At 40.4% G+C, this 22,658-nt stretch overlaps 1 protein-coding gene across 6 annotated transcripts in view; it reads left to right on the top strand.

Moving 5' to 3' along the window:
- FGGY (FGGY carbohydrate kinase domain containing) overlaps positions 1–22,658 on the top strand; it is a 129,298-nt gene that overhangs the window by 87,657 nt on the left and 18,983 nt on the right. For all 6 annotated transcript variants that reach the window (XR_014590683.1, XM_083867225.1, XM_083867226.1 and 3 more), the window contains 5 exons: positions 539–600; positions 5,767–5,914; positions 7,294–7,368; positions 10,502–10,622; positions 13,180–13,274. Coding sequence is in view for 5 of the 6 variants with exons in the window: in XM_083867225.1 (XP_083723351.1) it covers positions 539–600; positions 5,767–5,914; positions 7,294–7,368; positions 10,502–10,622; positions 13,180–13,274 (501 nt within the window). In the remaining variant the exon portion in view is untranslated. The remainder of the gene's footprint in view (positions 1–538; positions 601–5,766; positions 5,915–7,293; positions 7,369–10,501; positions 10,623–13,179; positions 13,275–22,658) is intronic.

The raw sequence follows: 22,658 nt of genomic DNA, 5'->3' as shown, positions 1-22,658 counted from the left end.
TCAGCATAAGACAAAGCTTATATTGATCTTCTTTTACAGCAATAATTGCTTCTCAGGGTATGCATTTTGTTTCCTGCAATGAATGCATGAAGCATCTATCAGGATGACAACACACCTCGTGTTTTATCATAACTGTGATAGAGAAAGATGATGTAGGGATTTGGGCCAAGATGATGCTTCTGGTAGAATTCCAGTGAGGATATCCATGCAGAATGGGAGAGACTAGAGGACATGCAGAGGGTGTTGCACAGGGAAAAAAGTCATCCTTTCACCTTCCTCTCCTGACTGAGGAGCTGCATGCTTAGCATTTGGCCTGGGTTTGGTGCAAGGTTGGTTGTTTTTCCTACTGTTTATATGCCAGATCCTGAATTTCAGTGGGATTTTTGCCATTGGCTTTGCTAGGACTAGGATTTAACACTTCATGAGTAATTTAGAAGCTCTCTTGTCTTTTTTAGAGCTATGACACTGCCTTTCCCTTTTCCAGGATTGAATTTTCAAGATGTAATCATCCCCAAAATGTTGCTTTTCTCTTTTTCAGATCGATCATGTGGTGCGAGGCCACGTCGCCTTCCCAGAATTGGAGGCAAAAGCTGCAGCCAGGTCACTGTTTTATTCCTTTCTCACACACCTGCCCTACAGACTGATGCACACTCTATTCCCAGCAGTGTCCTCATTCTCAATCAGGGCAATTAACAGTCTGATAGTGGGCTGGAGGTATTTACATTTACAAATGTTTACATTTATTTATATTTACAAAGACTTCCCAGGTGATTGCTCATAAATGCAAGGTTCAAATTCCTCTCAGATACCTTTGGCATATCAAAATAATCATATTAACTTTTTGCTTCTCTATTCAACCCAAGGTATTTCTTGATTCCACAGCACCATTCCTGTTCAGCAGACCTCTATGCCTTGGGCTAGTAATATGTCTTAATTTGTAGGTGAAACAATTAAGCTGCAAGGATGGGATGTAGCTTAATTAGGAATATATTATTCAGTATTTTTGAAACAGTCATCCAAAGGAAGGTGTAGCCACCATATGAGAAACTCCTGTTTGGCAGCACAAATAGAACAGAGAAACCCAGGATGAATTTTCAGACAAAACTTTAAATGGAGGGGTGACTTGGAGGTAACTCCAGGATTCCTTGAACAAGAGGCTGTGTGTGATGTGGAATTTGAGCTTGTTCTGCTTTAGAAGTGGATGAAGACAGTTCAGACACTTCTGTCAGGCCTGGACTTCCTCAAGCTATTCTGGCTTGGATTCATTCTAAGATGGTTCACATCACTCCCACAGAGGTCTCAGCTGAACAGTTGGGCACGTTGGATGAAAATGTGATTCTCTTTTAATGTCTTTTTCCTCCTTAGATTAAAAAAAACCCAACAAATCAGCAAACTTGGCATTTTCCATTCAGTTTCTCCCTCTGGTCTGAGAGGCAGGGTCAGTCCTGATGGATGGATTAAGCACGTGCTGTTACAGAATTATTTTCAATCCTCCCTGGGGAGATAAAGCTCTACCTGGTTCCTCTGGATGACCCTTCCTTGCCTTGCAGGGCCCACTGCTTTACTTGTTTGTTAAGAACTTGACCAGGATTCCCAGAAATGTATTGGACTTCATTCAATATGAAACAGATTCATGCTTCCTAGAATTCTCTTTGTTGTTCTCTGGAAAAGGAAATCAGGAAATAAATGCATCTGTGTGTGTTTGGAATAAAGATTGAACTGGGTCTTTTTCAAAATGCTGGCTTCCAGGCCATTTTTCCAGTGCCCCCATTTGAAGCATGAGCATAAGACAAACAGTTTAGTCTGTAATGCCAGGATAAACCTTTTTTTTTTTTTTTTTTTTTTTTTTTTTTTTTTTTTTTTTTTTCTGTTGGAAAAATGCCTGTGGAGTACCCTACTTGTGTGTGCTGGGTCTGATACTGAACTGACTGCCACAAACAGTGCCACAGTGCAAAAACTGAGATTGTGATGTGAACAGGACACTAAACACAGAATATTGGCAGTAGAACTCCATGTTATCCAAGGGTAGGGTGTCATAACTTTGGATTTGAGTCTCCTGCAGTTAGTAACATGGTGGAGAACAGCACTGATAGTAAGAGTTGTAATATTTTATCAAAAGAGTGATATTATTTTATTAAGTTAATTTGCTCTATGGTATTTTGGTAATGCTTTCCCGGTATCAGTCTCCTAATGAAACATTGCTATTGATATAAATTTATAAACAAGTCTCATATTAATTCTCTCATCCTCTGTCTCCCTGTCCTTCTCAAATATTTGTTAAAGAATTTAATCTGAATGAACAAAAACCAGGAACTTCGAAATTTTTTTCCTTATTTTTTCCTTTCTATTTTTCCATGATTTCCCAAACTTCAGCCTTATCATGGGTACAGGTAGCAGCTGCTGTTGGCCAAAACTCTGGATTATGGTCACATACACAGAATAAAAATAATCCCATAATTACAGAATGGTCCCACCCCTGCCATGGCAGGGACACCTTTCACTACTCCAATTTTCTCCAAGCCCTGTCAAACCTGGGCTTGGACACTTCCAGGGATCCAGGGGCAGCCACAGCTTCTCTGGGCACCCTGTGCCAGGTTCTCCCAACCTCACAGGGAAGAATTCCTTCCCAATATCCAGCTAACCCTGCCCTCTGTCACTGTGAAACCATTCCCTGTGTCCTGTCACTCCAGGCTCTCTTCAAACATGGTATCTTGTTTTGGAGGATTATAGGTGATGATAAATGATTTCACTGGAATTCTCAGCAGAACAGTTCAGAGAATTTGGTTTATTATGTTTAAGGATGTTTTCTTTGTGGCTGTAGGCATTTGAATCTGTTCAGCCACTGCAAATAGCCATGGAGGAGAAACCAAATGAGAATTCCATATTTTGGTGTGCAGTTCCATATTGCTTTTACTCCTCGTTCTGGGTGCAGTGCAGTGGAGAGTTAAGCACATGCGTGTCTGGATCATTACAAAAGGAGCATCAGAGGCCACAAATCCATGCCTCTTGCTTGCTGCTGCCTATCACCTCCTTCTGCCTCCCCAGACCTGTCCTCCCTTTCTCCTGATGCTGCTGAGGAGCAGGTTTGGACTGGCAGGTGCCTGCTGAGCAGTTGGTCTCGGGGGTTTCCCTGTGCAAACTCTGCTTTGCCCACACCAGAGCAGATTTCCAGCTGTTTTAGCACCAGTGCAGAGATTTGTGGTGACTTGGGAGGGTGTGAGAGGCTCAGACAACCAGCTCTGACCACTGCTGCTGAAGGCCAGGCTTGTGCAACCCTGCCTGTCCTATGCCTGGGTTCTTTTTTACCCTTCTTTTACTGGAAGTGGAGAGGGTTGGGTTACACGAGGATTTTCTGGACAATTTAAATTTAGCATTTGGTCTATCAGATGGGCACAGTCTGTGAGCACCAAAACTTGGGGTTTTTCAGGCAATTCAGTGAGTTGCAGAAATTTCTGTGATGTATCACTTTTGCTCCTCATCCTACATATTGTGTAGGTCTGACATTTAGTCATCACTGCACTGTTAAATCCTGTACAGGTAGATTAGAGCAGGAAATTAAATAATATGATCCTTTTTGCTTTAAAGTTGAAATAATTCTGTTTTCTAGAATGACCATTTCTAATCTGCTGGAGGAGAAAAGTGTTTAACTGACAGCAGAGTTTGTTGTCCTTTGGCACTTGGTGAAATGCTGTTTTAGGGCAGAATTCTCTTCCCTTTCCTATAGATCTCAATGCCATTTCTTCATCTAAAGAGATCTCTCTTGAAAAGAAAGCATTGAAGTTACACACATGGCATCCACCAACAATTCTGGGATTTTTCAAGCAGAATATTAGAATCATATTTGGCAGTGCTCTGTATCTCTACATGGTTTAGAACCTTTTTTTTTTTTTTAATTTAGTAATCTAAAATGTTTGAATTTTTTTTTCCTTGAAATATACCTGCTGGCCTCTTCCATGATTCCTGAACAGATTAAATATCAACCTCTGTTTGCTTTCTGAAGTTGTGCCCAATGTCTGAACATAACTCTGGGCACATTTGCATTGATTTCTTGTTCTCCACTTTCAGCTCAGTTCCTTTTTCGTGGCAACAGCTCGTGCTCAGCTCTGCAAGTCAGAAGCAGCTGCCACTGATACTCTCACAGAGAACTGAGTAGAAAAAGCTCCAGGAGGTGATGGTGTTTTACTGTGTTAAACACAGAGGTGGTAAAACAGGATCTGGCAAGTGTTTGAGGGATTTTGCTGGTCACTCAGCCTAAATGTAGAGCATTGAACCCTTATCGATGTCAAGGAAAAAAGATAAAATGTGAAAAGGTGTGGGGAGAAGTGTAATTCCAAGGTTGTGTGGATCTTAAGCATATTTGGCTCAACTTCAGCCTCCTTTTGTTCAGTCCTTGTGTTCTGACAGAGCTGCACAAATGGCTAATCCTTGTGAGAGCAATCAACCAGGATGGAGAGGACAGAGAGGATGGGATGCCTTGTGGATCTGTGGTTGAGTGAAGCTTTCCTTTTTTATCCTTTCCAACAGCCAAGCCATGATTGAGACTGGGATTAAAATGATTTTATCCTGAGCATGTACTGCTTGTAGTGGAGTCTTTAGGGATGGAGAAAACAGGGCCACTTTTACAAGAATGAGAAAGAAGTGATGGTGACCTCCAAATTATCATAATTCAGGTCCAGGAAGACACATAAAGTACATTTTAAAGGACGTGAATAATGATGTAAATTAGTTATTTTAATGTCTTCCAAGTGTACTTCATTTTGAATGATATCCTCTGATAATGTACACATGGTAAGGTATAATTGAAAAAACATGCAGCTGAATGGTTGAATGCAAAGTATAAATATACAGCTGCTAGTGGGTCAGAAGTCAAACTAGTAAAGCATATGCCAAATTCCCTTAGGGATCTCATTAGTGCATGATTGAATATACATGTAGAGGCTAAATGAATATCACTGTTTGGGTTTGCAGTGGATGAGACAATGACTAATCAATTGTAATTAGGGTTAGATGCTATTATTGACCCACATGTCTAGAATTAAATGCCTCACTTGGAGATTTCCAAGGAGTTGGAAAATATATATGTTTGTGATGAGTGTTTGAAAAAAAATATTCTGAGTGTAATTGCAACATTTTTTAAATGGAATGTCACTAGAGTCATTGCAAGCCAAGGCACTGAAGAATTCACCATTAGTCCTAAGTCCAGGAAAAAAGTCTGTTGGATATTGTGGAGTTGGGTGTAGCATCTGAACTTAGATACAATCATATTTAGGCCCATGTTGGGCTCCTCCCTAAAATAGCAGCAACTTTCTCTCCTCCACCCTTAGTGCTGCATTTTAATCATAACACACACTGAAATAATTACGGTTTAAAAAAGGAAAGCTGTACATCCAGCACTATTGATTAATCAGAGAAATTTTTAAACATTTCCAAAGGAATTTGGTTTTAATTTCTGTCTGCAATCCTCCTTACTCTTCCCTCTCATCTGTGGGACAGGAGTAGCAGCAGCCCCCAGATCTCAAACAGCTCTGGGGACTCTGAGGAATCAGTGGACAAACTCAAGGTCTCATTATCTCCCCTCATTTGGGAAATGAAGGAATTCTGGTGGCCTGTTGAGCACACATGCACATCCCTGCAGTGCCATGGCCTTGGCAGGCACTGGGATTTTGCCGTGCCTTGATGGGGTTTCTGCATTTGGTGGTAGTACAAATGTTTTATGTTTGAGGAATAACCTCCCCCTCCTCTTTTTCCAACTTGTTTTTCTTGCAGTGCTCACAGTATATATACATACTTGAACAGTCACCTGGATCTGATTAAGAAATCTCTGCCTGTGGGTTTCCTCACTGTTGATTTACATGTTTGGCCAGATTTCCATGGTAACAGATCTCCCTTAACAGATCTGACACTAAAGGGCATGGTAAGAAACAGCCTGTCTTTGCAAAAAGGTCAATACAGGGTAGAAAAAAAAAAAAAAAAGGCAGTTTGGAAGGAGCTTTTCTCCAATTTTTCTCCAATTTTGAGTGTACTCCTCCTTAGCTATTTACACCATCCCAAAGGATTTGGGGTTTCTTGCTGCATTGCTGATGTTTCAGTAGAAAACCAGGGATCATTGTACTTGAGCTGTCACTACAGCCACATTAATTTTCTAAAAATTTGAGGAATGCTGTATGTGTCCAGGTCCCTTTCCTAGGAATCACATTTCACAGCTCTTGCTGTTGTTATCTCACCTGTGCACCAAATCTTAGAATTTGTTGCAATGAATTTCAAGAGAAATTTGGGTAAACCTGTCTGGGAAAGGAATGAAATATTCTGACCATAGGTGGTTGATTTAAACAACTTTTCAGCCCATCTTTCAGAGTTTGGGCATTCCTTTTCCTTGAATTTACAGTGGTAAATTACAGCTCACTCACAAGCCAAGGCTGTACAGAATTTTCACAGAAGGGTATCATAAGAGTATAATTTGGTGATATCAAAATACCTGGTGATTAATGCAAAAATATATTAATTAATACCTGGATTAATGCAAAAATCTCCCTCAAAATGGCAAATTATCCTTGAGATGAGCCTCTCAAGCTACTCACCAGCACCAAAATCTGCTCTATTTAAGGCTGAGATAGGAAAGGCATAAGAACTGTTGCATATTTCCTTCACAAAAGGGGAAACATTAAAAAAAAGGGGGCCTATATATTTTTAGGTCCTAATAATAACCTCCATTATTTTATGAAAGAATTACATGCTGCAGCAAAATCAGAATTTCCTTGGTGTGATGGCTGTATGCAAATACTGGTAATAGCAACCCATTTCTTCTGTCACAACTCTGTCTGCGTTCAGGTCTTGCCTGATATTAATCCAGAGTAACTACAGTGCAGTATTGATTTATGTCAGAGTAAAGGAGGTTAAGATACTGTATTTAATTATTAATTGTGTTTCAGTGTTAGGGTGCTTGGGAGGGAGGGGGAGAAATGCTTTTAAAAAGTTTTTTTTATGTAATAGCATTTTCAAATTATTACATTAACTATATTCACGAGCAATATCTGAGTCATAACATAAAGCTGTCAGAGTTAATCTATCTCTAATCCCATACAATATGCTGTTTGTTCTTTATTTCTTCACAAGGGCAAGGATAATTTAGGTGGTTATTCCCCAGATCAGGAATAACATGTTTAACATAACATTATGTGCACAGTAAGGCTTGGAATTAGCACTTAAAACTTGTTACAACAAGAAGAAGCCATGGAGAATAATAGAGTTTTACTTTGGCTGGATTTTTACATCTCCTTTTTGATCTTTGCACAGGTTGTTGGACTAACATTGTCTCGGGGTCTGGATGAACTTGCCCTTATCTACCTGGCCACGATCCAAGCCATTGCTGTAAGACATTTTTAGTGCATAAAAGAAGAAATGAATTGTTCTGTGCAGACTGATCATTCCCTTCTGCTAACCAGATTTCTAATAATACATGAATTCACCTAATGGGCTTCTTAAAGGAGCAAGATACTGTTCACCCACATTGGTGACCACTCCCAACTGAGGGATAATCAACAGACTGTGGGGGAAGATGTTCCCCTAAAAAATCTTATGTCCTTATGGCAATTGTGTAAGTGAAGCCTTTGCCTCTGGTGCAGATGTGAGGGAGGAGGCTGACAGCACAAGGAGCAGTGTTAACATCCCAGCTGTCTGGAGGGAGGCTGAGAGAGGGGGAGAAAAGCTCTGGCAATTGTACAAAGGGCTCTGTGCTGCCCTGAAAAGCCTCAGCTTCGGATTGTTCCCCATATCTAGGGATTTGCTCTCCCTGCCCGGTGGGTGAGGCAGAGCTCTGTGCCAGGCTGGGCAGGGGTGTGCTTCAGACCCACCAGGGCACATCCTACATCCTCCCCCCTGGTGTCCCTGCCCCGAGGGGAGCAATCCCAGCCTATGGCCATGGCAGGGCAGGGAGGCTGGGAAATGTCCCTCGTGTTTGCCAGCACCCATATTTTATTTATATATTCTTTTTTATTTGTATTTTTATTTATATGGGGAATTCTGTTGGAATACTTTTCTTTCTGCCCTGATTTTCTCTTGAAACCATGAGAAGAAGTTCACGAGAAGTTCTGTTTTGAGGTGAAACCCTGAAGTGGTTTGGGAAGCCTGGCTCAGGGTGTTTCCAGTGGGACAAGCTGTCCCCAGCCCTCTGGTGACTGAAATCCACATTCCTTTAACATCCTTTCTGTCAAAATTTTTTTTAATTTTTTTTTTTTTTTAGGGTTTGTTGAACTTGAGGTGTTTTTTGCAAAACATGAACAAATCTGATGAATTGGGGAGTTTTCCTGACAAAACTCTGTTCAGTTGGAAAACTTCCAAACTCCTCTCCTGGTTAAACAAAACTTTTCTAGGCTGGGTCAGCCATCTGGGATGGAGAGGGTGGGCGGCTGCTGTGAATTTACTGGGAATTGTTCATGTTATGTGTTAACCCTCCCTCTGCAGCAAACCAAGAGAACTTAAACCCCAGCCTGGGATTCATTGCTGTGGGTTTTGGAGCCTTTTGCAGATGAATGTAGCTGAGTTATACCTGATGCTTCAGTATAATCCCACCATTGAAAGGAGAATGTGGAGGAGAGGTTAAACAATGCCAGGGACTGATCCTGCCCCTGAAAGGAACTTCCCAGTCTGGACCAGGTGCCCTGTGATTATCTGGTGCTAACGAAGTGGAAACCTTCTCTGCTGGAAATCCTGGGAAAGTCACCTATTATCTCATTATATGATACAGCTCAAACTTTATTGTCAAACACAAATACTGTCTTGAGCAGTAAATTCAGCAGCTGCATATCTTTCTGATATGCTGATTGGGCTGATTTGATATGAAAAGGCCATATTGTTGTTTTCTTTTCACTGTAAGTTAAGGGAAATTATTTTTTCCTTGAAACAGTAACTAAACATTGATATTGACTCGATATATTTACTAATTGCTAATGGGATACCTAGGAAATTAAATTTTCACTCCCAATTTTAGCTTCACTTTTATAGAAGGAAACAGTTGTAGTAATCCTGTACCATTAGCTGTCTTCAATAGGTGCAAGATAAACTTTAAACCTATGTAAAACTCTTGTACAAAGTGTAGGCCTGCCCACAGAATGTTAATCTCTAGTTTTCTTTTCAGCAGGAGATGCTTTTTCCTTTTTATATAAAATTTGCATTTGAAGCCCCTCAATTTGCATTTTCTCCAACCCAGGATTAAATTAGTTCCCCCCCACCCACAGTGAAATAAGTCTGGCTTTAATTTAAATTGCTGTGTGAATACAATTTTCCAGGCAGGTAAACACAAAATAATTTTCACAGTGTGTTCTTTCTCAAGGTCTTTGACGTGTGTATGTTGTGAGAGAAGTTGTTAATAAATTTGAATTTCAGAAGCAGTGAAAGAGAATCTCCTTTTAACTATTCACTGCAAAATGCAATGCAACAGTTGGCCAGATGAGAACATGATCAGAGATGTAATTGTGGCCATCCAGCCCATTCTGAGCAGGGCAGACTCCTTTTGGAGCAGTTTATTTTCCATAATTAAAATCGTGGCTGTGCAATTTGGAAATCAGCCCTCTGTGTCAATAGGGAAGCGATGGATTTAGTCAGCTGGGGCTGGGGCTGCTCGGGTTCCTCTGAACTGCTTGTCTAAAAATCAAAATACATTTGAAGGCCTGTCCAGAATAGTGCTGGGCATTCACTGTGGATGTCTCCAGCCTGGTGGAACCCTGCAAGTTCAATTTTCAGTAGCTTTTATTAGAAGAGGGGTTTGTTGCAGCTGCAGCCCTCTTAATGAACCTAAAGAAAACTTCAATAACAGTTTATGAAAACTCTGACCAGATTGTGTTTTGTGGGGAATCTGCCTACCAAGAGTCAGCCTGGGCAACATTTTGCCTTGAATTGGACATTTTTGTCAAGTCTAGGCTTCAAGCTTAACTTCCAAAGTATTAATTATAAAGAGTTGGGAATTATTTTTGGTCAAATATTTTGTCAAAGAAATGGAAAATATTCTTGCAAGAGGGAAATAAGGAAAAGGTTGACTTCAGTGAGGAGAGAAACAAAGTAATTTTTTTTTTAAATTGAAAATGGCAAAGCCTTTGCTTCTGCCATTCTGATTTGAGTTTCTCAGAATGGAGACTGTAAATGAAAAGTTTAAAATATGCCTGCATTCGAGATGTTTCAATTAATCCAGCCATGAAGTGGAACATTTTATTTTGCATAGGGCAAAGGCCAAGAGAAATAGTTAAGCCAATACAAAATTCTTTAGGTTTTCCTTTTTGCTGAAAAGACAGAAAAGAGTTTTTTATTTGCTGTTCTCTTTTTGTTCTGTTTTGCTACTTGGCTTCAGAATTGAAACCTCTTTAGTGAGCTGGATTTTCAGATGCTGTTGTACAAAGTAAAGAGAAGGTTTTGGTGGGGATGGATGTCTTTACCATGCAGGTGTAATTATGTTCCTGTGGCTGCTCTCCTGTACTCATCTGGCTCTGTTTTTTTTCCCCCCTTTTTGAAGTTAGGAACAAGACATATTTTGGAGGTGATGCAGGCTGCAGGACATGACATCAGCACGCTGTTCCTGTGTGGTGGGCTGAGCAAGAACCCTCTCTTTGTGCAGATGCACGCTGACATTACTGGTAAGCTTGGGCAAGTGCATAGAAAGGAGTCTAAATTCTTCTCTTTTTTTAGGTCTCTAAATACTTTGTATTTGGAAAAAAAGACTTTCTTTATATAGAGATGTATTTTGCTGCATGGCTAAAAAAGTGTGCAATGAAATGTTCCTTCTATTGGCTTCATCCCATTTGACTTGTGACACTTCCTGCTCATGCTGGGCATTGTATCCATTCCATAGAACAATTCTTTCCTGAATTGCTTCCATGTCACTGATGTGGTTTAGGGAACAACATTTGGTTCCTTGCTCCTGCAAGGTGTTGCACTTGGTTTTGTAGAATTCCTGGTGTGTGGAAGGCCCTGGGTAAGTGTTTCACTACAAGAGGAGCTCTCAGACCTCCATGGTATTTTTGGTCTCCCTTCAGCCTGTATGTGCTGGACATCTCTGCACACCTGCGAGTCAGTTGACTACACCTCAAAAATGTGGAAAAAATAACAAAATTTAGTGTCAAGGACTTCAGAGAAACACTAAGTGATGTGTTTTTTGGGCTTATTTCAAATTAAGATCAGTTAAGCTGTCACAAATGAAGTTTAAGGCCCAAATTTGGGGTGTTTGGTCTGGAGATCTAACTTGCCCTAAGATCAAACCACACTTTATAACCCTGATGGACAAGCAAAAACCCTAATTCCTGTTGACCTTGAAATTCACTAAATATATTGTAGTCAGAGTGATGCTTTGTGAAAAATGATGTTAAGTCTATGCCTTTCCTTCAAAAACTCACATATTTTAGGTGAAGTTCAGTTACATGTAGAGTTGGGCTGCAGGGTCATGATGTGTAAAAGAAAAGATCTGTGAAAAGGTATTCTGATTAAAATGTAATCACAAGTTCTTTGACTGTAGCTAATGGCCAAGTACAATTCAGTACAAAAAGGCCTTTTTGCAGTCTGGAGTTCTCCCCCATTTGTAAAATCAGTGACTGACAAGGGATGTCAGAGTTCATCTGACTGAAATGCTCTTGGTTATGTTGAACTCATTAGAGCCTATCAGATAAAATAACTAACATTCCAGGATCAATCCCCCATTCTTTCCTGAAAAGAAAAAAAATCTGAATATATTATTGTTAGCGACAAATGCCCATGACTCAGCCACGCAGACATCCAATAGATAATTCCACAGGCCACTTAAAAAGTATCTTGATCTTTTTGTTTGCCCGGTAAGAATTCCGCATTCATTCTGACCATGCGGGAAATGGGCAGTAAATTTTAGAGCACTGCTGAAAATTGTTCACTGACGCCTGGCAAAGAGCCCCAGAGCTCTGAGCTTGAGCTTTAGATTTGCTCTTCCCAGCTGAACCCAAGTCCTGAGCTGTTCTTCAGCTGAGCTGGAAGAAAATTCAGGTGACAGGACAAGCTTTGCATCGAGTAACTGAATTTGCTTTGTGTCAGTAATTACCTTTTATATTAGTAATTTTATTTCTCATTTTGCAAAGCGTGTGTGTTTTGCCTTTTCCCTCTATAGCTAGTTGTTCTTGGCTAGTTTTAGGACTTCACCCAAATTTCAGCTCCTTCTAATCTTACAGCTGGCTCTCAGGAGTAGCATTTTTTTGGGGCATAATATTGTGGAGAGTGTTCTGAGCAGGAATTCCTGCTCCCACCCCTGTGTTTGCATCATCATTCACTGCATGACATTATCTCAGTGCTGGAAAAGCAGACACATGCCAAATACTGCAGGAATATTAAATTTTTCGGCTTAGTGAGGATAAGTATCTGAAGTGCAGCTAGAAAAGTATTTAGATTTATGCTCTTGGTTTAGATTTTTCAGGGGAATTAAGAAAGCAGGGTGATTTTTGTTTGGGTTTTTTTAGCCTTTTCCTGCTTTTCTTTACATTAGTGAAACAGGTCTCAGAAAATTCTGCATTAGGGAAAGTATGTTCTCAATAGTACTCATGGATGATGAAACACTAGTATTTAATTCTACTTTAGAATATATTCTTTACTTGTTTTTCCAGCGTTTTAATTTTGTTTCTGAGTATCTTACACAATTTGGAAGACAAGATTTCTCTTTTTATTTCATACATAGCTTGAGAAAGCTTGCTGCTCATATTTTCATGGCTTCCAGCAAAACCAGACTGGCTTTGTTGGCTGCATGTTCAAAACCAAACACAAACAATCTTTTTTTTTTGTTTGTTGCAAAAGAAACAAAAAGGAGACCGCCTCGTTTTCCCCTCCAGGTCAACTTTTAATAGGCCCGTGGGTTTGGAGGGTGTGGGTAACAGGTTTTTACCAAGCCCTTTGAGTGAGATAAATAGCCAGAGTCAAAAATCCGGGGGGTTGGTTTTTTTTGTGTGCTTTATGTTCTGCATTAATATTTTGGCTCAAATGATTTTATTTAAATGCCGCACTTTTCTTGGAGCCCGGAACCACAGAGCAGAGAGATTTATATTAACCTATAGCAGGATGTAGCTGTGAAAGGGGTTTTGAATAATGGTTTTGATTCCTTTTTTGTCTTTTTGGGTTTTAATTATTTGTGTATTTGCTGGTGCTGCTTTGTTCCCTAACAGAGGCCTGGCTCTCCCCTTGCAGGCAAACCTGTTGTGCTGTCCAAAGAAGTGGAGTCTGTTTTGGTGGGTGCTGCTATTCTTGGAGCTTGTGCTTCTGGGGATTTTGCATCTATCCAGGTATGCAGCACCTGATTTGATGTCATTTTTTTAATTCAGTTTTAAAGTGTTTTCCACCTTGACTTCTGGCACCATGCACACACCTTAACGCAAGTGGAAAAGTTTGTCCCTTCTGCACAGCCAGACAAGATCCAGCTTCGCTTTCTCTCCACCCTCTGTTTAACTCCAGATATTATTTAGGTGTGTTGAGGATTCATTTGTCTTTGGACTGTGGGGACATGCATAGAGGCTGCTGTGTATGAAGGTAACCCATGTAATTTTACAGACAAAACAGGGAATTTGGCAAGGCTGCAGGAAGGTCAGACTTTCATCTCAGTTACATTTGTCCTACTTTCCTTCCTTCGTATTGAGGAATGTTAAACATAAGAAGCAACATAGCATCATTTATGCAGTAACAAATAACACATCTTAGCTCTTGTCTTGCCCCCAGTAAATGCAGAGTTAATAATGAGGATGGAACATCATGTTCATTCATGTTATTTCAGTCCATTAACAGCTGAAGAAGTAGCAGTGAGGTTTTTATTTTTAGTGGATCAGTCAAGGCATGGCTTAGCTGCATTTATACAAACAACAGTGGCATCAGAAACCCAAAGAAGGGTCTGACTGTCCCAAATCATGCCTGTTTTCCCACCTGGCAATCCCATAAGCCATGTCCTCTCCTCATGCTGCACAAGGACACCGACCAGCATAATGCAGTTGGGCAAAATGATTTATCAGAATGGTCCCTAATGCACTTGCTGCATTTTTCTTTATAACATCAGGCACAGATATTTGTAGATAAAATTTTGCACAAAAGCTTATCTGGTGATATTTTGTGAATAGGGAGGTCAGCTCCTTGACCTGGTTAAATTGGTGCAGTTCCACTGGAATCAATAAACAGCTCAACATAAGCTGAGGAACTGGGCTGTGCTTGGCATTTCTCCAAATGGGAATATTCTACAGTGCTATGTAGGTTAGCAGGAAGAGCAGTTTCCTTTCCTAATGTTGCCATTAAACTGAATCCCATTGCAGCACATATGCAGTGCAATATAATAATAATAATAACTGTGTGTAATAATTCTAGTGCTTGTAAGGAGGCCTTGTTTGGATAAATGTAATTTCAGTAGCAATTTTTGGTGACAGGACTTCATATTTAATTCTTACTCTTCTGTTAATCTTCTGCCTTCAAACACATAATTCATTCCGAGTCCAGGATGTTTTCCACTACTGTACAGTAACTGAACATCTCATAACTGATTTGGCTAAGTGTTTTTAACAACATTAGAAAAACCTAATGCTGTGAAGTTTTCTGTGTTGTGTTTTATACAATTTTTGTGTATCCACTTGTCTTTAGCTTTTTAACCCTGCCCTTATATATAAAAAATATTTCAGAATAATATCCAGTAATGTCAGAACAGGTATGTAAAAGTATGAATACTTTTAATATAATTTAGCTACATGGGATCACAAAGGAGAAACTGAATACATTTATTTTGGGATCAGAGAAATTTAGGGGTCTTTTAGCAAAGGCCTTCCTGCCATGTTGGCTTTTTTCTCCCATTCCCTTGAGCAGAGGATTTTGGAAAGGCAGAGGAAGGAGATGGTTTTTCTCAGGCACCATGATATACACAAGGAGTGTGTTAGGGTACTGTGACCTTGCCTTCCTTTTCTTCACAAAGGAGAAACTGAATACATTTATTTTAGGGTCAGGGAAATGTAAATGTGTATCTACCACTGCAGTTCAATAACCTCTCTGACGTTTATTTTTGTAACACATCTTCCAAAACAACCCTTTCTTAGAGGTGCTGCTGCAAACATTCAGCATCTTTGTAGACTTTGCAAATACAGGTTATTACCTCTCCTCTAATAGATGGTTTGTGCTTAATTACTGTGCTTTCCAAAGCTTTGTTTGCTCAGTGTAATAGTAAAGGAGAGAACTGTGGGTTTTTTACAATAACCTCTCTCCTTATGCCTGTGGTTTTTTGAAGGGGATTTTTTACTGTGTTTTTCCCAGTCACTGGTCACATTTCTCAGAACAATTTTTGGACATTTCCACTCAATGTCAGAATCAAAATGTTTAAAAGCTCCCTGGTTTTTATGGGTTGGCTGTTCTCCACTTTCTAAAACTCAAGCAGTTTTAGGACAGCTTGGAAAGTGGCACCCAAATCTGGATCCCTCCAAATCACTCCTGGTAATCTTAGTCCAGCTTTACCACGCTCTGCTGACAAGAGCTCAGGGATGCTGAATTTGATGGAATGTGCATCCTGTGGGTATTTGGGGCATGGGGCAGCCAGGTCACAGCAGCTGCCTCACTCAGAATCTGGACAAAGACAAAGGCAAGATCCTCAAAGATCTCCCAGCATATCCTTTTGAGCAGAAAAAAGACAAGGTGGGTCACCTAGGGAAGAGCAAACTCTGTGTTAACCTTATGGAGTAGTCAGAGTTAGGCTTTATTTAACTGAACAGGTAAGAAATGTGTTGGGATGGGGTGGCATTTCCTGGGGCAGGTCTGTGGCTGTGACTCTCATCCTCCTGCACAGTCCTGGTGCTTGGTCCTGTGGTGTCCCATCACTGCAGATGGGGAAGCAGCTGCCTCAGAGTTTGGTTTTTCCAAGAACAGGCAGTCACTCACCACACATGGGACAGCAGGAGCCTCACCCTGACCTGTCTTGGGCAGTGGGTCATGATGGCTGGAACACTAAAGAGCTTTTCCTTTATCCTTTGGTATCCCTAAATAAGTTTATTCTAACAATGAAACAAGCAGCAACATGCCTCCTGTCTCTCCTCCCTTTCCATACTGCAACTCTTTGAACAATTCAGCATTCTGTTCTAGTTCTTAATATTCACATATTTTTCTTCATGTTTCAAGTGATTTGTGCGAAGTTTTTCATGCTTTCTACTGACCACATCTGTATTAGCACCAAAATTCTCAGTATGCTGGGCCTTCACAGAGAAGCCTTGGAAATGAAGGTTAATGCAAAAGCTGTGACCAAACAGGTTAATTTGCAAGCTCCTAGTGTGGATTGAAAAGTTCAAGCCCCTTGAAGCTGCAATTTCATCTTTAGGTAATTCTATCAAGGGAAGATTTATAACCTCCATCTCTCATGCCTGGTCACCATATGTTGTTGCTTCAAAGAATGTTGACTTCCCTATTTTCCTCTTCATTTACTCTCCCTGCATTTTTCTCCTCTGTGGTAAAACAATTGGTCTATCCAAAAAGAAAAAAAAAAAGCACAGTGTGGTGAGTTCTTCCTCATTTCATCTCTTGGGTTATTTAGTCTCTAGAAACTCCAGAAAGGGGAGAAAATCCTCTGAATTTCTTCTTGGTTTATATTTTAATTTGTTCCTACAAATGCTGCACACACTTTTTCTCTGAATGGTTTTGTGGGAGCTCTAACACAGCCTGGCTGGGCCCCAGCAGACAGTGCTGTGTAAAACAGCGTGGAGTAAAGATTTTGGAAATAGAGATTGTATTTTTGGGGGTTGGATTTTTGAAATACAGGCTGTATTGAATGAAATAACCTTCGCATTGCTGGCTTAGATGGGTCAATTTATTGGTTCTAGCCATTCCTTTCATGCTGAGCAGCAGGATCCTGTTTTTCTATGGGATTGTTTCTATAGTAAAAATATAGTTTCCGGTTTAGCCAGCCAGCAATTCCTTCTCAGTAAAAATGTTCAATAAATAAATGTCAAAGTTTCCAGTATATCCTCATTACTCTGCCTCACTCGTACGTAATTGAAAATGGGAAGAAGGTGCTGTTTGATTTGGCAGTCATCCAGCTAATTTTTTTTTTTTTTTTGATAGCCCACTCTTTGGGACAAAGCTGTACACCAGGGAACAGGATTATTGCCTTGTAAAACCCTGCAGCCCACTGACTATTCCTTAATTGCGTATTAAAGCAATTAATAAAATTACCTGTATGGAACCAGATTACCAGATTTATTTTGGATATGCTGCATTCACGTGGGGCATTGTTACTGGCCAGCCTGGGAGAGAAGAAACTCTGATTTTCTAGAGTGCATTTTGTTGGTAACTCTCTGTAATCAGCTTTCTCTGAACATTTTCGGTGCAAAACACTGAGCTAGAATTTAGAATCTACATTACTACAAGATTTTTCAGGTGTGCAATTGACTTTTAAGGGAGGTTTAGTCTTTCTTTTGTTGGTTTTGGTTGTTAAGCAAGTTGATGGTATGTCTTGCAAAAAGATAGGGAAATGCTTTTTCATTGTTACTATAAAGGAGACCAGAGGTGTGTAAAAATGAGCTGGATTCTGCAGGAAGAGGTGTTAGGCAATTATCTCATGTGGATTAGCTGAATTATTTAGCAACAGCAGGTGAAGGAGCCCCTGGGTCCAGTCTGCAGCCCCAGGAGCCCTGGGGATCCTGGTCCCCTGGCTCAGAGTCTGTGGACTGTACTGCAGGTGAGAGTTGAAGTTAAGGTGGTGGAGGGAAATAATTCACTCACAACTCTGTACTAACAGAGCCTGGAAGAGTTTTGTTTGTGCACTGCTGGGTTTTGCTTCATTTAAGGGACATCTCATTTCAGTTGTCTCAGGATGACGTTGGGTGGCAGCACACAGAGGGAAAAATCAAATAACAAACACCACAGATAGCACAAGTTTTATAAAGATCAGCCAGGAAGAACACAGGATACATGGAGTGTTTGCCTTGTAACAATTAAAGTGTTACAGACAGTCATGAATGTAAAGAAGTTCCTGAGTACATTTAATCCACAACCTTGGTATTGGACCAACTGGCAATGGGGAAGAGACAACATTTTCATAAGAACACCCATAAATAGTACTGGGACATATTCAACTTTTGTGCTGGTAACAGAACTAGAGGGAGTTAGGCCATTTCCATTTCTGGATCAGGCCATTTCTGGTGTAATTTTGTTCCACTTATTTCAGTGGACGCACTGGAGTTGATGATCTGATCCTGTGTTCCTTTTCCAAAGCATCACCTGTCAGGCCATGCATTGAAATTCCTGCAAGTGTCCCGTGATTTCCATATTTTCAAAAGCAAGGGCTGAGTGGAAGATCAGGGAAGGGATAAGTTTTTCCTTAGAAATGGTAATAACTTGGGAAATCAAAAGAGGAAATAAAATGACTTCTCCCTGTTGAGTTCAGGAATGCTGCCTTCCCTCATCTCATTAAAAATGTAAAGCGCTCTCGTTTTTGAGCAGGGTGAATTAGTAATTAAGTGCTATAATCAACTTGTGTAAACAAAATATTGAAGGAGAAAAGCAAATTAATCATTCCGTTGGCTTGCTTTACCTAATTAATGCACCTTTTAGCAAAGGCCTTCCTGCCACGTTGGTTATTTTCTCCCGTTCCCTTAATCAGTGGATTTTGGAAAGGCAGGGGAAGGAGATGTTTTTTCTTAGGCACCATGATGTACACAAGGAGTGTGTCAGGGTGCTGTGACCTTGCCTTCCTTTTCTTCAAGAACTCCAAATCTGGGCATATAGAGTCTGAGCCCAAGGTCTAGTGGAGACCATCCTCAGGAAAAAGTAAAAAGCTCTCCTAGACAGGCATTGGTTGTGTGGCCTCACCTTTTAGAGTCTTTAAGAACCAAACTCTTTCATGTAAGATGTTCAATGGCTGTGGATAATACTTACATCTAACCAATCTAACCCAGGGCAGTGACTTGGCAGTATAACTCCATCCTTTTACCTCTTTCCTTGGTGTTTTGACACTGAAATATGGCTTTCCCTAGTTGAGAGTGGGTTTTTTTTCCTTGTGTAATAAAGTTAGATTCAATATGGCATGCTTGAAACCACCAAGATACTGGCAATGCTTCTGGCTTTTGTATAGAGTCAGCTGCCTCCTTACCAGAAATCTTGAGAGAAATATAGATGAGAGAGAGAAATAAAAAGGCAGTGATTTGATGGCCACTGTCCAGTTCCTTGTGGCCTAGTGTTTATGGTACAAAGAGTGCCTTTTTAGTTAGCATATTTTGGCCTTAGTGTCAGAAGCCTTTGCAGTGAGGGTAAAAAGCAGATGAATCACTACTACTCTTTTGCCCTAAGGATGATCCTTCTGTATTAAAGCTGAGGAATATAAATGCTGGTTTGTCTCTGCCAAGCACAAAATGAGCTTTCAATCAGTTTTGAGAGTGTGACTTTTTTTCACTTTCCAAGCCACACTAAATATATAGAAAACCTTTCTACTTTCTTTCAGCTGACTCCAGTGGACAGCATTTCCATGTGGCTGGAGTTCCTCTCTTGGTGGGAGTTCAATCACACACACACAAACATCACCATGCAGAGATCACACAGCTGAGATGTGGCTGTAGTGGCTCTCACGATGCTTTCACAAAAGTGCTTAGAAAAGTACCCTCTGCCTTGTTGCTGTTTACTGACATGTGATACTGGTTGACATCTGTTGCCCTTCTCATTTGAGGTCTGTTTGCTTTACTAACTTTAACATTTCCACATTGCTGCGCTGCTGAAGTGCAGATACACAAATCTCCTTGCAGTCCCCAAGGTCCTTTTATGAGAAACAGAGCTGCCATCATTTGATATCATCCTGCTGGCTGCCTTTTATACTGGAGTGGAGAGAAATAATTCTGCTGCTGTGAAATGTTCTTGGGGGAGTGCAATGTCTAGTGCTATATGTTGTCATGCATTTGATGTATTATCAGATCAGTACATGCTGTGCAGTAGTGTTTAGTTCATTGTCACAGCAGATGATTTGTGGCTGGTTTATATCACTTGAAATTATTACAGGTAAAAACTTGTCTAAGTAAATGTCAAAGTTTGTCATAGCAGGTCATATAGCTGCTGCAGTGACAGATGATCTTAGTCCACAATCCTAATGCAGCATTCCCAGTTAAAGTAAATCAGTGTTGCTCCAGAATTTCAGAGGAGTGACACCAGTTTACTCCAGTGCCCCAGTCCAGTCAAGCATGGGGATGCATCATCTGACTTTCAAGTAGGCTGAGCCTGAGACAGGCAGGACTGCCCATGTGCTGAAGTGCTTTACTGGACCAGAGCCCAAACAGGAATCTGACACAGTTCACTGGGAGATGACACATCTTGAGATGGTAAAGGTGATTAGAGCTCTTGCAGTTGGTTTGTGTTATTGCTCCTTCAGGAACAAGTTGTGGATGGCACAGGTAATGGGATACAAAAGCTGTGTCTTTTGTTAAGTGCTGTCCTTTTTGTGGAAGCTCAGCGTGCTGCACTGGAAATGTCACGCAGTACACAAATGTTCACATTTGGAATTTCTCAGTAATTCTTTAATGACAGGGAAAGGCAGCTGCAGTGATATATCAGCTCTAAGAGAACTGCCCATTTACAGGAGCTGAGTGTTTGGCACAGCTCTTCTAACACTGGAGGCAGAACCTCAGCAGTCCAGGACTTAGGGATATGGCCTTGTTGTTGCTCTGAAAGCAGAAATAAGCATGAAATACCACTAATGAAATAAAGCATGGCCTTTCATTTGGGCATTGGTGGAAGGAGATGGGGCACCATGTGTCAGGATACCAATGTGTGGCTGAGACTGGTGATAAAGATTTTATTACCTATTTTTCACATTTATGAGGATGGACTGAAAAGGTAATGAAGACCTCTTGGAAGGAAACATGACAAAAGAAATCTACTAAATCTGTTTTTATGCTGAAAGTGTAGCTGGCTTTGCACAGTGGCACAGCTCCACTGACTTCTCCCGAGTTCTGGATCTTTCACACCCTGAATTACTGTGTTAGAAACAACCACAAGAACGTGAATATAACCTCCTCTGCCTGTAGGATTAACACTTACATTGTCATGTCTTTCAGCTTTTTAAAAACTCACATCAGCTGATGCTGGCAAAGAATAAGATGTAGTACTTTGTTAATCTGCACAAGTTGAGATTCTTATTAAACCAATAGTGTTTTTTCATCTGTCAGTAAGCCCAAGACCTGGCAAACAGGAGAAAATGTGCTGCCTGGAATAGTTCAGCTTCTGCTGCTGCATATTTTTGTAACAAACCATGAAATGACCACAGTGGAGTTTGTCTAGGGAGATGTACAATTAGTTGATTTTTTTTTTCAAGAAGAATAAGATTAAGATCAGCTTGTAGAATTTTAATAATATCACAACATTACAGTTTTTCCAGCTTGCTGACCCTGTCTTTTCTTGAGGAAAACCATAAATATGAGGAAACCATAAATGTGTCTTTACAGTAGATAGATACTTTCTTAAAAGTGTACTGTGATCCTTCTCCTTTCTATTTTAAGGACCAATTTTATCCATGTACTCAGAGACACAGCTGAAGTCATTTGGACCTTGGACTCCCCTTCTGTCCAGGCCATTTAAGCAGGGAAGAGTGTGATAGCAATATTTTATAGGAAGGATGAGGACAAAGGAGAGGACCATGGGTGCTTTGTAACTGTCAGTAGCCAAGAAGGTCCTTTTCAGAGCGTGTCTCGCTTAAATGATGTTTGGGATGTCAAACAAGTTAAAGTCTCTTTGCCCTCACCTCTTCAGTAGCTGAGCAGAACAACCTTCAAGTTATGCACTGGAGAATTGGAAACTCAATCTGGCTACATTGTGAGATTAATTTTCCATCTGGGATTTGCACTCTTGCTATGTCAGCACAGGGATCAGACTGTTGCGTGGCGGAGCACGAGCATGTGGAGTCACAGCACTGTCTGAAATGCTTCAATGTTTTTCACACCGAAGTTTGTGAAGGACATTATGATCACTTAGTTGTGGGATTTGGTGCCACTACTTCAGACCACTAGGACATACTTTTGCTACCCTATATTTGAAAAAGTTTTATGTTTTATATATGCTGTGTTATCCTTTCCTAAAGATGTCCAGAGGGATTTGTTTCTTAACATCTTCTCTCTCTGTATAGTTTAACAAGACTGTTTACTATCTCTGAGTGTCCAATACATTTTATTGTGGTTAACAGTAAAGACATTTTTCTTTATTCCCTTTCATATAATCTTGGATCTGAAATGGTCAAGGAGAGATCCCATAACATTTATTAGAAGGCAGCTGCTTTTTTAACATGTTGTCTTTCCTCAGAACTGGAATCCAATTCTCATTCTCTTTTCTGTGTTCAATCATATGTTCTTGTTTCCTTGGTTTCTTAGATACAGACATACAACAACCATTCCCAACCCTTTCCTTATTGTTTTGAAACAACTTTTCACATATCCTGTGCTTAAAATTTCTGAGGCACAGCTTGAAGTTGGGCAGTGAGATATAGAGAATCCATATGAAATTCCTTTGTGGCTCTGTTTTGTTTTTATTGGGACACGTGTCTATGTAATGAATAGCAAGACCATAATTGTCACTCTTGAGGGAAATAAAGGCAGAAAGGCTGACCACCAAGTGGGCATGGAAAAGCCTGACTTGCAGATTTTTGCACAAAGATATTCCTCCAGGTTAGGCTTGAAAAACACTGAAAG

Source organism: Zosterops lateralis (genome assembly GCF_965231275.1).
Source record: "Zosterops lateralis genome assembly, chromosome: 9".
NCBI lineage: Eukaryota > Metazoa > Chordata > Aves > Passeriformes > Zosteropidae > Zosterops > Zosterops lateralis.
The sequence above is the reverse complement of the archived record's forward strand: the minus strand, read 5'-3'. Positions and strand labels throughout refer to the sequence as shown.